Source organism: Myotis myotis, unplaced genomic scaffold (genome assembly GCF_014108235.1).
Source record: "Myotis myotis isolate mMyoMyo1 unplaced genomic scaffold, mMyoMyo1.p scaffold_m19_p_2, whole genome shotgun sequence".
Lineage (NCBI taxonomy): Eukaryota > Metazoa > Chordata > Mammalia > Chiroptera > Vespertilionidae > Myotis > Myotis myotis.
In genome coordinates, this window is record NW_023416324.1 from 32,071,301 (window position 1) to 32,088,517 (window position 17,217).

Here is a 17,217-nt window from a genome sequence, read left to right on the forward strand (position 1 = left end):
AGAAAAAAAAAAAATATTGCAGTATTGAAGGTCCTTCGGTTCTTCTATTCTTCAGTGTGGCTCGCCTTAGACCTGCCAGGTATTCAGGAGAGTGTTGAGTTTCCCTGAGATACCCTGTTCCTCTGTGTTGTAAACCACAGTCCTTATTTTAAAGCAAGCCGCATTTGTTTCCCAGACTGCCTTATTTTGTGTTTAGCACAGAGTCAGTTTGTGGGTCAGCCTCTGGGTGGCAGTGTTCTGGGGTTGGCCTCTGAGGCTATAGGGCCTCTCTGTCCAGTGGAAGTTCACTGCCCAGAGCTGGCTGCGTAAGAGTTACCAGTGCTGTGTTGTTGCTGGGATTGAAAATCCCTCTATAGGCCAGACCCTGTTAACTCCCAGGGACTGATCAGGTTATTTTAATCCTTGATCTCCTACAGGGTGGAATCTGGGTGTGGCTGTGCTCCTTGCCTGGGGGCTGGGGGGAGGGGTCTCACTCTCCGGAGAGAATGGCTGCCCCAGTCCTGGGCTCAGGGGTGTCTCAGCACTCAATTCGCTGCCACCTCTCCCGGCCCCCCTTCTCTCTTCAGTCTCTCCCCAGATTCCACTCCTCCGCACACTCTCCCTCTCTTCAGCACAGGTGAGTGTCTGTATCTGAAATGTCCCATGAACAGGATTCAGTGAAAACAAACAAACGCCGGCCATGGAAACGGGGAAGGCTTGGTTTCTGTAAGCTTCTTCTCTTACAGGGACTGCATGGTCTGGTCAGCTCTTCAGGCTGCCCCCTTTAGGCTCAGTCCTCCGTGATCACAGAACCCAGCTCGCAATTCCCCAGGCGGCGCCAGGAATCCCGCGGTTCTCCTTTCCCCCCCGTCAGGGGCTGTGCCTGTCCCAAGGGACGCGGCTGTCTGCCACGCGGTCTCCCTCCAACTCTCTGGGCTCAGAGGTCTGGCAAACTTTCCTGCCCAAATCCCTGGTTTTTTTTACCTTTCCAGGGGAGTTCTGCTCTTCCCGGCTGCAAACCGTCTCGCCAGCTGAGGAATTTCGCCAATTCGGGGTGGATGTTACTAGTTTCAGCTGCTCATTCCATTTGCTCCGGGACACGACCTGGGACGCGTCTGCCTATACCGCCGCCATCTTCCCTCTCGATCCTTTTAGTCGACACTTCATATTTTAAATTGTAACTTCTCTAGTGACTTATATCTATGCAGCCAAACCTCCAAGTTGACTTTTACAAGATCATAGTAATTATCAAGAGAGTCTTTTTAGCCCTAACCAGTTTGGCTCAGTGGATAGAGTGTCGGCCTGTGGACTCAAAGATCCCAGGTTTGATTCTGATGAAGAGCATGTACCTTGGTTGCAGGCACATACCCAGAGGGGAGTGTGCAAGAGGCAGCTGATAGATGTTTCTCTTTCATCAATGTTTCTAACTCTCTATCACTTTCCATTCCTCTCTGAGGCCACAGCACGATTATTATTTTTTTTTTAAAGAGAGTCTTTTAAAAAAATTTTCATGAGTTTACTTATTTATTTTATCTTTAAGTGATTTTCAATATAATCTTACATGTAATAAACATTAATATTTCAAGAAAATGATTTTAAATATAATATTACCAAAACTGTACTAACATAGTATAATACCACAAAAGTTTTATTTTAGAATATACATAGAAGTAATTGGCAGATTTTTAATATTTCTTACAACTTTAGTGATAAAACAGTCTTTTTTTAAAATTTAATTTAATTGTTTCCTATCATCAAGAGAGTCTTAATAGTGATGTTCATGTATATTTCCTAGAGGTCTTACCTTTTAAAATTGATATTCCTCTATATTTGTAATTCCAATAAGCAATTAAAAACAGGATGACTGAAACCCCGTAGACCACAGACAAAGAAATAATACTAGTATAAGTAACTTCCTTCTGAAAATGATGCTGCTGGATTAGAATATCTGAAACACAGCAAAGGAAAACACAACCATTAGGAAATTAGTAGTGACCATCTAATAAAGTATCTTTTCTAGTCTTTGATTGCCCTGTGCCATCTTAGTCCAGTTCAGTACTAAGATGGCAGGGATGGGAGTAAAACAGAGTTATGTGCAAATATGAGGCTTTGGAATGGTTTGGAAACTTGGGGGTAGGTCTAAATTTGGGAAAGGCTGCCAAGAGCTGCCAAGAGGTATTTCTCTTTGCTTTATATTAGCCACACTAGAAGCCCGGTTCACAAAAATTTGTGCATGGGGGGGGGGGGGCGGTCTCTCAGCCCGGCCTGTGCCCTCTTGCAGTCTGGGACCCCTTGGGAGATAACCACCTGCTGGCTTAGGACCGCTCCCTGGGGGTCTGGCCTAAGCTGGCAGTCAGACATCCCTCTGGCAGCCCAGGAGCCCTTGAGAGATGCCCACTTGCCAGCGGGGAGCAGGCCTAAGCTGCAGTCGGATATCCTTAGTGCTGCTGAGGAGGCAGGAGAGGCTCCCATCACCACTCCTGTACTGGCAGCCATCAGCCTGGCTTGTGGCTGAGCAGAGCTCCCCCTGTGGGAGCACACTGACCACCAGGGGGCAGCTCCTGCATTGAACGTCTGCCCCCTGATGGTCAGTGTGTGTCATAGTGACCAGTGATTCCAAGTCGCTCTGTTGTTAGGGTCAATTTGCATATTACCCTTTTATTCTATAGGATAGATGCCTGGTGCATGGGTGGGGGCCAGCTAGTTTGCCCTGAAGGGTGACCCGGATCAGGGTGGGGGTCCTGCAGGGGTGCCTGGCCAGCCTGGGTGAGGGGCTGATGGCTGTTTTCAGGCTGGCCACAGCCTCTTCAGGGTAGGGGGTCCTGCTGGGGTGCCTGGCTTGCCTGGGTGAGGGGATGATGGCTGTTTGCAGGCTGGCAACGGCCCCCAGCCACCCAAGCTCCCAGTGGATGCTGGCTGGAAGCATGTTTCAGCTGTGGTTCTCCGGTGATACACCTGGAATCAGAGATGAGGGCGCCTGATTCTGGAGTGCGTCACCCAAGAACTGCCCTCTCCCAATCCAAGACCCCTCAGGGGATGTTGGAGAGCTGGTTTTGGTCTGATCCCTGCAGGCCAGGCTAAGGGACCCCACCTGCTGGAGGGACCCCGCTCACTCTGCAGACGCCCTTGGAGCCACGGTGCCACCCCAGGTGTAGCGGGTTAGGGAAAGACCACGGGAGGTTGGCTCCAAGGCATGTTTGTCCCATCTCATCCAGTCCTGCCCTACCAGTCACCTTCTAATTAATTTATTTTCAATGTGCACAAATCCTTGCACCAGGACACTACTCTCTACATATAATAGCCCAGCAACTGGAATGGTGGAACAACCAGAACGACCAGAACAACTAGTAGCTATGACATGCACTGTGCATCTAAATGGCCTAATCCAGTCCCTGATCTCCCTCCCAGCCAGCCCATCCCCCAATCGGCCCCTAACACCCAGATCGGGGGTAGGGCTGGCCTGCCAACCACCCGCAGGCCCTCCCCTGAGCTGGCCTCACCCTCGATCGGCCTCCAACACCCCAATCGGTGTTGGCGCTGGCTGGCCAACTGCCCACGGCCCCTCCCCCTCCACTGGTCTGTCCTGATTGGCCCCCATCAGGGCGGGCCAGCTGGACCTTACCCATGCACGAATTCATGCACTGGGCCTCTAGTGTGTAAATAAAAGGAAAAAATTGATTATGTTTATTTTATATTCTCATGATTTTTCCATAGGTATTTATAGGGGGGGAAAGGTATGTCTTGAATAACTTGAGATGAATCCCATTGCTCTCAGGCTCCAGTACTCATATCTACGTTTTATATTATTTTTTAATGCTGAAATGGACACTCTAAAGCAGTGGTTCTCAACCTTCTGGCCCTTTAAATACAGTTCCTTGTATTGTGACCCAACCATAAAATTATTTTTGTTGCTACTTCATAACTGTAATGTTGCTACTGTTATGAATCATAATGTAAATATCTGATATGCAGGATTGTCTTAGGCGACCCCTGTGAAAGGGTCGTTCGACTGCCAAAGAGGTTGCGACCCACAGGTTGAGAACTGCTGTTCTAAAGTTACCTTTTAAGATCCTTTCTCCACAGCAACCCATGACAGAAATCTCTCTCTTATTTTTGGGAAAGTGAACAGGGCTCAAAGTCAGATGAATTATTTTCTGATCTTCCACTCAGTAATGTTGTGACATTGGATGACTCAACTTCAACACTTTGAGTTGGAGCCTTCATCCAGTCACATTTATTAAATATTTATGCTAAAATATTCTGTCTAGTGACTTACAATTGGAAAATGTATTTTATATTAATTTTCCATCAAAATTTTCAATGACTTAATAATTATCTTCATTTGAAAAGTGAGAAAATTGAGATGGCATCACCTAGGTAGAAAGAGGGGTCCCAAAATACCTGAGAATTGAATGAGCTCAATATTTTAAAATCTTTTAAAATTGGATCATGCTGGGCAGAAAATTATCATTATTATTATTATTATTATTATCATCATCATCATCATCATCATCATTATATCTTGTACATTAAATTCCCTTTTAGTATCTGGCACTGTTATTATTTCCAAAGGCTTAATGTAAATTTAAGCTACATGACTCAACATGCCTGTTTGGTTTCTCCTTAGTTCATAATGCTTCTGAAATGGTCATCATGGGGGAATCCATCTCTTAGCACATACCTGCCATCTGAATGCTTGTCCTTTTCTCTTGGCCAGTTACTGGATGCTGAAGCCAGCATGTGATCATTCCCTGGGACTTTTCAAGGAAAAGAGTAATATGCATATGGAATAGACCAGCTTCATCCTGTGTCTCAGATTTTGATGAAAGTGGAATTAATTCTCCTCTGCTGTTAACCCACTGCATCTGAGGCTGCGGGAACCATCCTCCTGAGGAACATTTAATCTGGATCCCGTGTAATCTATTGATTTTTACTTGAATTTCTAAATCCAAGTCTGGAGCTAGCAGAGAGGAAACATATACAGGTTAGTTATTTAAGGGTTATCAAAGGCAAAAGATCATCCTAATCATTTCTACCCTGCTATATGATAACACTACAAATAGCTGTCAAAGGGAATGAAGAAGGAAGTAATGAGGATCCAAAGGGTGTATGGATGAAAATTCAATTAGCCTTTGACATAAAAAAAAACTCCCTTGATAATCATTGATTATATGCAATAGGCTAAAAAATTCATTGAAAATGATTACAAAATTGTACTTGATGGTGACCTTTTTTATATCCTCAATGAAGAAAGAAAAATTCATCATTTGGGTTACCTAATGATCAGTGATAAGTTGGAAAGATCAAGAAGATCTATATTTTCCATTGTGGATTTTCATTGCCCACAAGGGATAGCTAAATTCATTCTTTTTACTTATTTTAGTTTCTCTCTTCCATAAACTGCTCCTGAAAAGAAAGTGGGTAAAGGTATGCAACTACAATTGTGTTATGCCAAGCAATTACAAAAAAACTCTTCATAGTTCTACCTGCAATTGTAATTATGTTATGCAAATAGAGAATGCAACAGTTGTGACATTTTAATTACTATATTTTTAACAAATAGAAAGTATATTTACATTAATTAGCAGTTCTTACCATTATTTTGAATATGTAATTTTAAAAATCTCAAATTCCTGGAATCTTTCCTGTATTGTGAATGTATAAAGGTGTTCATATAATTTTACATGAGGTAAAATATGGGGGGAAGAGGACATTTCAGAGAGAGCAAAATAACCACATGAACACTTTACTTGGCTTCTATTAGAAAGTCTAAACTATGGGGCCAAAAAGAATTATAGGAAGGCACTTACTCACATAAATAAATGTTTAAGTTTTACTGTGTATGAGGTACTGTCCTAAATTTGGGGGATGAAACACTAAATAATATGTGATGTTTGACTTTGAAAGACATAATCTTGTAGGATGATACAGACAAATAAAGTTTAATAGGAACCAAGATACATATGTTCACAAGAATTCTGTAGCAACAAGGAAACTTTTCACTGAAAAGTAGGCATTTTCCAGGTGGTTGAAGGTGGAGGAGAGTCAGAGGCATGGAGAGGTCATTCAAAAAGAGAGATTATGGATAAGCCACACTTATTCAAAAGCCAAGGGAACACAATATATGCACACATGAGATTTGTTGTGCTTTTCCTGCAGCTGGGAAAATTAAAATTGAGCTGAACACCTGTATTTTAGTGACAATTCTATATTTAGTCAGGGGGTTCATTCATTTTAATTCCTTGATATTTAATTATTTCAGTGAATTGTTAATTAATTCTGCAACTAAGTTAGTTGCCAGTCTGTAGGTGGTAGATATTGACATACAAATTAAATAAATAATTTAGAGGAAATATGTAATGTGAAAATTTAAGAGAGTCAAGCACAGAATTCTAAAAGCACCAATAGTAGAAAAGAGAGGTGAGCTAGAGCCACAGAAAACAGTTCAAGAGGAAGGGAGTAATAAAGTGTCAAATGCTGCAGAGAAGTTGAATAAAACAGAATGAAAAGCAGCCTTTGATTGGCAATTAGGAAATCACTAAAGTGGTACCTGAATGAGGTGGCTTGAAGGGGAAATGGAAAATAGAATAATGAAGAAGTTTGGGATATTTTTCTCTTAAAATTTGTATTTTACAGTGCAGGGGTCTTTTTTCCTGTTGGATCCCCCACCACCTTCTTTTTAGATATATAGAAGATAAATGATTTCAGACAGAGACAAAAAATACAAAAGTAGCAGTGTCAGATTGTCCTCCAAAAAATGAGAGATGGGGAAAAAATAACTTTATTGAAACAGCTATCTCTCTAAAGAGTCATTTGTGAGTGTGTCCCATTAATCAACAATTCACTTTTTTTTATAGAAAAGTGAAGATATAAAGAATAAGGAAACAAAAAAAAACCACCAAAAAGTCTAGTTTTGCAAGTTTAACATTTAAGGGAAGAAGTTGTTTTCTACTTGACAATTCACTTTATTTAGGATTGCTGACAGATGCTAATGCAATTTCATTAGCACAGCCTATCCTATCTAATAAAAGAAAAATAGAGTAATTAACCGTACTTCCGATACACTTCCCATTGGCTAATCAGGACGATATGCAAATTAACTGCCAACCAAGATGGCAGATAATTTGCATACTGCAGGCAGGGGGAGACAGCGCCATCCCACCTGCCCCGCTGCCATCCGGGCCTGCTATCTGTGACCTGGGAGGCAGGCGACCCGTATGGGACCTGACCCAGGGCTGGCAGGCGGGACCACAGCGATCCACCACCGGCCACGCCCACAAACGGCCCTCCTGCGGGGATCCCGGGTTGGCAGGTGCTAATGCACCCATCTGCCAACATGCACACCTGGGCCGCCTTTGCCCTGTGTGAACTATGCAGCTGGGAGAGTGGAGTGGGGCTGCTGGGAGCAGGGCGGGAACTTCCTGGGGTTTGCGTCAGGCAACCCAGAGCAGAGTGCGAGCTATCCCGACTGGTAGCTGCTTGCTCATTCACTTACTTGCTCATTCATTCACTCATTCACTCACTCATTATTCACTCACTCAGCAAACCCTCTCAGGTCCCTGGCACCAGGCCAGGCACTGAAGGTGAAGCAGGATAAGACAGAGCTATGTCCTCAAGATGTTAGTAATTCAGTAGGGCGAAGCAGGCACATGAACGAGGCAGTTGTATGCACAGATGCAGTGTACTGGGTTCGGTAAGGGCTGTAACTAACGCCAACTTTGTTCTCTTAATAAAATGGGGCCTCGGGAGCCAGGCCGCCCCAAGCCTGTAGGCCTGTGCCTAGGCCAGGAGTGGCCGGGGTCCCGGAACATGACAGAGGGTGCAGGTCGGGCTGAGGGGTCTGGCCCCACCCCTCACCCTCACTCCCAAGTGCACAAATTTTTGTGCACCAGGCTACTAGTTGTATGTAATAAGAGGACATAGTTTTATGTGAAACATATATAAAAACAATTTATATGCCATAAGTCTTCTTAGAAAAAGGTGAAAGAACTAGCGATCTGTAGGTGAATCCATCGATAGTTTATCGTTTATAAAATTACCGCATATAAGTACTTATCGGACCTTACTGTCATTAGCTAAGTTCCTGCTTATATACATGTTTTGAGAATCTACTTTCCAAAAAATTTATTTATATCTTTCTTATAAAAATATTTATATTCACTTAAAAGGGGGCAAGCAATTCTGTGTTTTATGCAGTAGATTGTCTGGCAAACAGGAGGACTATTGAGAGAGAGAGAGAGAGAGAGAGAGAGAAAGAGAGAGAGAGAAGAGACAATGAAAGTTGAATGGTTCAATCATATTAAATTCCTTCAAATTGCTATTCAAAGGTCTTTATCAATGCACACTCAAAGCAAAGAGTCAAATTAAATAGAACTTTTAGAAAAGCAATAAAACCCCAAACTTGTACTTTAAAATTTGGAGATGCCTTGTGGACTGGTTATGTTTTCTTCTATAATTCTTACAATTTCAGGTCTTAGGTTTAAATCTTTAATCTATTTTGAGGTGATTTCTTTTCAGGTGCATATCCAATTTCCCCAACACTGTTTATTGAAGAGATTATTCTTTTCCCTTTGGGTATTCTCAGCACCCTCGTTGAAGATCAATTGGCAGTACATGTGTGGGTTTAATTCTGGGCTCTCTATTCCATTCCACTGGTCTGCCTATCTATTTTTATGCCAGTATCATATGATTTTTATCCTCATTTTGTTTATGTGGTATATCATGCTAATTGACTTGTAGATATTGTACCAACCTTGAATCTCAGAAATAAATCCCACTTGATCATGGTGTATGCTATATCATCTAGGTTTGTGTAAGTGTACTCTATGATGTTTGCACAATGACAAAATTGCCTAATGATGCATTTCTCAGAATATATCCCCACCATTAAGTGAAAAATGACTGTCTTTGTTGCATACAAGAGACTTCTTTAAAATGTAGGAATAAACAGAAATGGAAAGTAAAGATACAGATCCCATGCAAATGAAAACCAAAAAAGCTGGGGTAGCTATTTATATCAGTAAAAATAGACCATAAAATAAAGACCATAATAAGAAACAAAGGAGGTCATTTCACAATGACCAAGGAATCAATCCAACTAGAGGATATTACATTTGTAAATAATTATACACTCCCCCCAAAAGTACCTAAATATATAAAGCATTTAATGGACCTAAAGAAATAGACAGCAAAATAATACTAGTAGGGAAATTTAATACCTCACTCACATCAATGGATAGATCATTTAGACAGAAAATCAATAAGGAAACATTGGCCTTAAATGACACATTAAATCAGGTGAACTTAACAGACATATACAGAGCATTCTATCTAAAAGCAACAGAATATGGATTCTAAAGTACACATAAAACAGTTTCCAGCATAGGTCATATGTTAAGCCCATAACAAGTCTTTTCTGACCACAATGGTATAAAACTAGTAATCAGTTAAAAGAATAAAACTGAAAAATTTACAAATATGTAGATTAAACAACATGCTACTCTACAACTAATGTGTCAAAAATAAATAAGAAAAGAAAAAAAAAACTACCTTGAGACAAATGGAAACAGAAAGACAACACACCAAAACTTATGAGGTGCAACAAAAGTTGTCCCAAGTGAGATGTTTATAGCAATAAAAATGCCTAAATCAAGAAAGAAGAAGGATCTCAAACAAATAACCTAACTTTACCCCTAAAGGAATAGAAAAATAAGAACAAACTAAGCCCAAAGTTAATAGAAGGAAGAAAACACAAAGATCAGAAATAAAATAAGTAAAATAGAGGCTACAATGACAATAGAAAAGATCAATGCAATTAAGAATTGGTTTTCTGAAAAGATAAAATATGCAAACTTTTAGCTAGATTCATCAGAAAAAATAAAGAGGATTAAATAAATAAAACTAGAAATGAAAGAAGAGATATTACAACTGATACCACAGAAATACAAAGGATCATAAGAGGCTACTATGAACAATTATATATCAACATATTGGAAACTTAGAAGAAATGAATGAATTCCTAAAAACATACAATCTACCAAGACTGAATCATGAAGCAATATAAAATCTGAGCAGGCCAATTACTAGTAAAAATATTGAATCAGTAACCAAAGCCTCCCAACAAATGAGGAAGCAAAACCACTAACTTAAAAAGATATATGTACCCCAATGTTTATTACATCATTATTTTTAAAAAAGGAAGCCAAGTCATGAAAGAAAACTAAGTGTCTATCAATGAGTAAATAGTTAAAGAAAATGTTTATATATAAAACATTATTTTATGTATATATAAAATCTACTTATATAAAAACCATGGGTGGTGTTCATCACATACAGATGAACAGCTGTGACCAAGTGGAAGGAAGTCAGTCCTACAGGGGTTGTCTTGTCAATGGCTGCGCCTTTTCCCAAGCTGTTTCCTGGAGCTGTTTCCTGTAAGGGCGGAGTTTGAGGCAGGAACCCGCCCTGGGAGCATGGAGGCATATATTTCTAAAGTGTGCCGCATCAGCACGGCCAAGGGTGAACCTGAGTGGGGGCGGCTGAAAGGCTTAGAAAAGAAAGACAAGAGAATGAAAGCAGGGTCTTGGTGGGATGCTGCTTCTCTGAGAGACAGTGACCACGCCCACAGCCATGCCTTTATTTTATAGGAGATGCTACGAGGCAAAGTAAGGGTGTGACCAAGATGTTTACAAACATTCTCCTGGGTTTCAATTCTACTCAACTACATGCACCTGAACTCTATCAAGCCCACATCACTCAGGCACCTGGGGCCACGTGTTCAGACCATAGGTTCAAGCTTACAACTATAGCTGTTGGCTATGATTGTGCTGGGAGGGCCCTGCCCTCCAAGCTGGGACTTGTAAGTGGCAATGAGAGGACTGTGCCCTCTCTTCAGTCCAAGGCTTGAACCTGTCCAAAACACTGTAGCAGCTCCCCACAATAAAGTTTTAATTCTATTTCTTTGTTACTAATGTTGTGGCCCCACCCCATAACAAAGAAACAAAGGAAAATTTCCCCATAGAATTTCTGAATAATATTCAGATATATTCAGTAATATATCTGAATAGTATTACTCCTTCTGGAATGCTGTGTCATAAATTAAAATTGAAAGTGGGTGCAATCATCATGCTACTGAGAAATCTCAATAGTAAATGGGGTCTTTGTAATGGTACCAGATTTATTATCAAAAGATTATGACCTAACATTATCGAAGCTGAAGTATTAACAGGATCTGCAGAGGGAGAGGCTGTTCTGATTCCAAGAATTAATTTGTCCCCATCTGACACTGGCCTCCCATTTAAATTGATTCGACAACGGTTTCCCATGATGCCAGCATTTGTGATGACTATTAATAAATCAGAAGGACAAACTCTAGAGGGAGTAGGCATGTTCCTACCTGAACCCATTTTTGCACATGGTAAGTTATATGTTGCTTTCTCTCGAGTTTGAAGAGCATGTGATGTTACAGTTAAAATTCTAAGTACTTCATCACAAGGGAAATTAGTCAAGCACTCTGAAAAAAGTGTTTTCACTCTTAATGTGGTGTACAGGTGCAGAATGTGGTGTAGAATAAGTTTCATCACTTTATCAGTCATTGTTTGCATCACTGTTGTTTTTATATCATGTTTTTGTTTTCAAATCATGTTTTTGTCATTTTTGCATCATGCCTCTGTTGTTGTTATATCCTTTTGCTATTGTTTATTTATTAATAAATTTATATATTATTTTCATATACATTTTACTAATTTCCTTTCATCTCTCACATTTCTATTATAGAGAAAGGGCAAATAGCAATGTTAAAATATCTCTGCTAATTAATTCCCTTTTTAAAAAATATATATTTTATTGATTTTTTACAGAGAGGAAGGGAGAGGGATAGAGAGTTAGAAACATCCATGAGAGAGAAACATCGATCAGCTGCCTCCTGCACACTCCCCACTGGGGATGTTCCCCCAACCAAGGTACATGCCCTTGACCGGAATTGAACCCGGGACCCTTGAGTCTGCAGGCCAATATTCTATCCACTGAGCCAAACCAGTTAGGGCAATTAATTCTCTTTTAATGTGCATGAATTTCGTGCACCATGCTACTAGTATGTATATATAAAACATACATTTTATGTAATATATAACATATATTATAAATATATATTATATATGTAACATATATTGGGAATGGAATATTATTCTGAAATAGAAAAGAAGATCTTGACTTTTGCAACAACAGAGATGGTCTGAGGGTATTATGCCAAGTAAAATAAGTCAAATAGAGAAAGACAAATAACATATTATCTCATTTATAAGTTTAATCTAAAAGGAAAAAATGAACTTTTAGATATAAAGAGATTGGTGCTTTAGAGAGTTGGGGGGTGAGCAAAATTGGTGAAGATGATCAAAAGGTACAAACTTTCAGTTATAAAATAAATAAGTTTTGAGGATATAATGTACAGCATGGTAATTAGTGGTAATTAATATTGTTTTATATATTTAAAAGTTATTAAGAGGATATATCTTATTATAAGTTGTCATTTTAAGACAGAAAAATTTGTAACTATGTGTGGTGATGGATGTTAACTAGACTTATTGGGGAGATCATTTATAAATTTATGTAAATATCAAATTATCATGTTTTACACATTAAACTAATATGTTATATGTTAATTACCCTATATAATAAAGAGCTAATATGCTAATTAGACCAAACAGAAGAACGACTGTCCGGATGACCTTCTGGATGAAGCCAGGGCTGTGAGGGCCAGCTGAGGTTACAAGGGGCTGTGAGGGCTGGCCAAGGCAGCCAGGGATGCGAGGGCTGAGCCCTTTGCACAAATTTCATGCATTGGGCCTCTAGTATGCTAATAAAAAAGAAAGATGCATTTTAAATCATAATAAGATGCAGCTCGATATCTATAAAAATGATTTAAATAATGTATTAGTTTCCTAGGGCTGCTTTAATAAAGTATGACAAATTTCTGTTATTAAAACAACAGAAATGTATTCTTCCACAGTTCTAGAAGTTAGAATTTCACTCAAAGTGTTTATAGAACTATATTCCCCTTTGAGGCACTAGGAGAGAATCCTTCCTTGCCTCATCTAACTTCTGGTAGCTACCTCAACATGGGTTTGTGGCCAAATTACTGCCTCCATCTTCACATGGCTTTCTCTTTTGTGTGTGTCTTTTCTCTGTCATTCTCTTGTAAGGGCACTGGACATTGGATAAAAAGCCCAGTTGAATAAACCAGAATTATCTCATTTCAAGATCCTTAAATTACATTTTCAAAGATTTTTTTTCCAAATTAGGTTATATTCACAGGTCTTTTGGAAAATCACCTTTCAACTCTCTGCAAATGGTAAGGATTGACAATACCAATGATATCCTCACCAAAATTCTGTACATATGTTTGCCCAAAATGATATACAATAATCTTTATAGATGCATTTATTTAGAAGATAAAACTGAGAATAACACAAATATCCAAATGCTACGTGGGTCAGTGCAGGAGTCCATTCATTGTCTTCACTAGCTGAGTTTAGACAGAGACCCCCCCAAAAGCTAGTAACCTTTGAAGTTCTAGCAAAGGTCAGAACTGTGCACCACCCAGTTAATTTAGGTAATAATAGTTGAAGCATCCCCACCTTAGTTCCCTTAATTCCTTAGATACTTATGTAGATCCTTGTTGATTATTGTTAATCAGATACTCCTGGAAATCTATTGATGAGCTAATCAGATACTTTGTCTATTCCTGGAAATTGTTTGCTGATCTGTGTGTCATTGAAACCTCCTTACCCTAAGGGCTACTACAGATCAATAAAAGATTGGAGCAGCCTGAGCAGTGGAGGAAGTCCTTCGGGACTTGCTGCCTGGTCCCCCAATATTGCAAAATTATCTCGTGTCTTTTTCTCTCATTTGCTGTGTGGCTCCTCTTTCAGATACCAAACCCTACTCCACGCAGAACGTGGAGGGAGTCTTACTCGACAGGTCAGTAAATTATGGTATATTCATGCAACAAAATTTTATTTAGTAATAAAAATGAGCAAACTATTATAATATGCAATAACATGTATGGCTCTTTGAAAATTATGTTTAATAAAGGAAATCACAAGCAAAAGGGTATATACACTGTGATTCCATTTACATTATTTTCAAAAATAGGTAAAGATAATCTACATTAGAATTCATCTAACTGTTCAGGTAATAAGTCAGAGTAGTAGCTACTGAGGGAGCCATTGTATTTACTTGTGTATTTATTTATTTATTTATTTTTAAATATATTTTATTGATTTTTTTACAGAGAGGAAGGGAGAGAGATAGAGAGCTAGAAACATCGATGAGAGAGGAACATCGATCAGCTGCCTCCTGCACATCCCCCACTGGGGATGTGCCCACAACCCAGATACATGCCCTTGACTGGAATCGAACCTGGGAGCTTTCAGTCCGCAGGCTGATGCTCTATCCACCGAGCCAAACCAGTTTCAGCTACTTGTGTATTTAGATGTGTACACTTTGCAAAATATCAACAATCTGTAAACTTATGATTTGTACTCTTTACTATATATGCTTGACTTTAGAAACTATTCTTATGAAAAATGAAGAAAATATATTGCTGGGATTAAAACAACTTTGATTTTTTGTTTTTTTGATACATATAAACCTTTACATTTCACTATCCTATATAATAAAAGCCAGTGACCAAAATGGCAGAACAAACAGAACAACCAGAAACCAGAACGGCTTTGCCTCCCCGCCTCCCCCGCAGCAAGTGGTTAGGGGCAATCAGGCAGGCAGGCAAGTGGAAGTGTTTAGGAGTGATCAGGCAGGCAAGTGGTTAGGGGAGATCAGGTAGGCAGGGAGAGGAAGTTAGGAGCGAGTGATCAGGCAGGGAGGCGAGGGGTTAGGGGCAATCAGGCAGGCAGGCGAGTAGTTAGGGGTGATAAGGCAGGCAGGCAGAGGTAGTTAGGGGTGACCAGGCAGGCAGGCACAGGCAGTTAGGGGCGATCAGGCAGGCAGGCAGAGGTGGTTAGGGGTGATCAGGCAGGCAGAGTGGTAAGGGGCAATCAGGCAGGCACACAGAGAGGTTAGGGGTGATCAGGCAGGCAGGCAGAGTGGTTAGGGGCAATCAGGAAGGCAGGCAGGTGAGCAGTTAGGAGCCAATGGTCCCAGATTGTGAGAGGGTACAGGCTGGGCTGATGTACCTCCTCCCACCCCCCCTCCTGCCCCCCCCCCCGCATGTAAGAATTTCATGCACCAGGTCTCTAGTGATAATTCTAAAAGACTGATATTTTTGGGTTTAGTTGTGTAACACTTTTGCCAGAGAAAGTTTAGTGAGTGTGAAGTGTCAGCGGCATAATAAATGCTTGCAAATTGGGTCTTCTCCAATTGGAAAGCTCACTCTTAAAATCCAGCTGCTATGTACAGAAGCCAACCTAGCCTTGTGGAGAAACCTTTGTGTGTTTGTTTGTTTGTGTTTGTTTGTAATCTTTATTGTTGAAAGTATTACATATGACCCCTTTTCTCCCCCATTGACCTCTTCTGATCTGCCCCCACCACCTACCCAATGCCCCAGGCCTTCACCCCTTATTGTCAGTGACCATGGGTTAAACATATAAGTTCTTTGGTTGATCTCTTTCCACCCACCCACCCTCCTCTGCCTTACTCTGAGGTTCAAGAGTCTGTTCCATGCTTCTATGTCTCTGGATCTATTTTGTTCATCAGTTTATTATGTTCATTAAATTCCACATATGGATGAGATCATGTGGTACTTATCTTTCTCTGACTGGCTTATTTCCCTTAGTATAATATCATCCAGGTTCATCCATGCTGTTGCAAATGGTAAGAGTTTTTTCTTTTTTATAGCTGTGTAGTATTCCATTGTGTAAATGTAGCACAGCTTTGTTATCCACTCATCTGCTGATGGGCACTTGGGCTGTTTCTAAATCTTAGATTGCTGGGGTCCAATCCCAGCAGGTCCAGGGGTCTCCAAAGGTGTGGACGGAGTCGGCGAAGAAGGAATGACACGAAGACAGCGTTCAGTTGATCAGCAGCCAGGTTCTCCAGCCAGGTTCAGTCACCAGGTTCTAGTCAGGTTCTCTTGCCAATTTCTGTAGTCAGGTTCAGTCCAGGATCTTTTGCCATGTTCTCTCGCTAGGTTCTGTCTCTAGGTTCTGTTGCCAGTTTCTGTCCAGGATCTTTTGCCATGTTCTCTCCAGCGAAGTTCTTCTGTCTCTAGGTTCTGTGTAGGTTCTGTCTTCTAAGTTCTGTCTTCTAAGTTCTGTGTTCTTACATCTGTATTTATACCAGTTGATTCCAATCCTATCAATCTCTATTCCAAAGGTTAGGGCGTTTCTTATCTCCATCCCAGGTAGTAAAGATTATGTAGCTTAAGCATGATTGTTCGTAGTTAAAGTGATTAATTACCGGCCTGGCACTTAGTTAAGAGGTTTTATTCCTCCCTAACTTCAGGGGAAAATCCCTACCTGGGGAAACAACCTTTCTCAGAGACCTTGGTTAAAACACATAGTGCCAAGAAGGTGAGCAAACATATTAAGAACAGTATGCCATATATGCCAGGTCCCTTGAAACAGCAAGGATGGACCGGCTCCCGGCATTAGATATTATAAATTACGCTACTATGAACATAGGGGTGCATATGTCCTTTCTGACTGGTGTTTCTGATTTCTTAGGATATATTCCTAAAAATGGTATCACTGGATTAAATGGGAGTTCCATTTTTAATTTTTTGAGGAAACTACATACTGTTTTCCAAAGTGGCTGCACCAGTCTGCATTCCCACCAGCAGTGCATGAGGGTTCTTTTTTTTCCACATCCTCACCAACACTTGTCACTTGTTGATTTGTTGATGATAGCCATACTACCCAAAGCAATCTACATATTTAATTCAATCCCTATTAAAATACCAATAGCATATTTCACAGATCTAAACAAATACTCAAAAAATTTATATGGAACCCAAAAAGACCCTGAATAGCCACAGCAATCTTGAGAAAGAAAAACAAAGTTGGAGGATTCACAATACCAGATATCAAGTTATACTACAAAAACCACTGTATTCAAAACAACCTGGTACTGGCACAAGAACAGGCATGTAGATCAATGGAACAGAACAGAGAACCTAGAAATCACCCAAGCCATTATATTCAATTAATATTTGAAAAAGGAGGTAAGAGCATACAATGCAGTAAAGACAGTCTCTTCAATAAATGGTGGTGGGAAAATTGGACA

At 40.4% G+C, this 17,217-nt stretch overlaps 1 protein-coding gene across 1 annotated transcript in view; it reads right to left on the minus strand.

Moving 5' to 3' along the window:
- LOC118677085 (putative selection and upkeep of intraepithelial T-cells protein 1 homolog) overlaps positions 1-17,217 on the minus strand; it is a 65,746-nt gene that overhangs the window by 23,556 nt on the left and 24,973 nt on the right. Inside the window, exons 4-5 of the mRNA XM_036351854.1 lie at positions 4,661-4,939; positions 1,784-1,927 (exon numbers count right to left, since the gene is read on the minus strand). Coding sequence (XP_036207747.1) covers positions 1,784-1,927; positions 4,661-4,939 — 423 coding nt within the window. The remainder of the gene's footprint in view (positions 1-1,783; positions 1,928-4,660; positions 4,940-17,217) is intronic.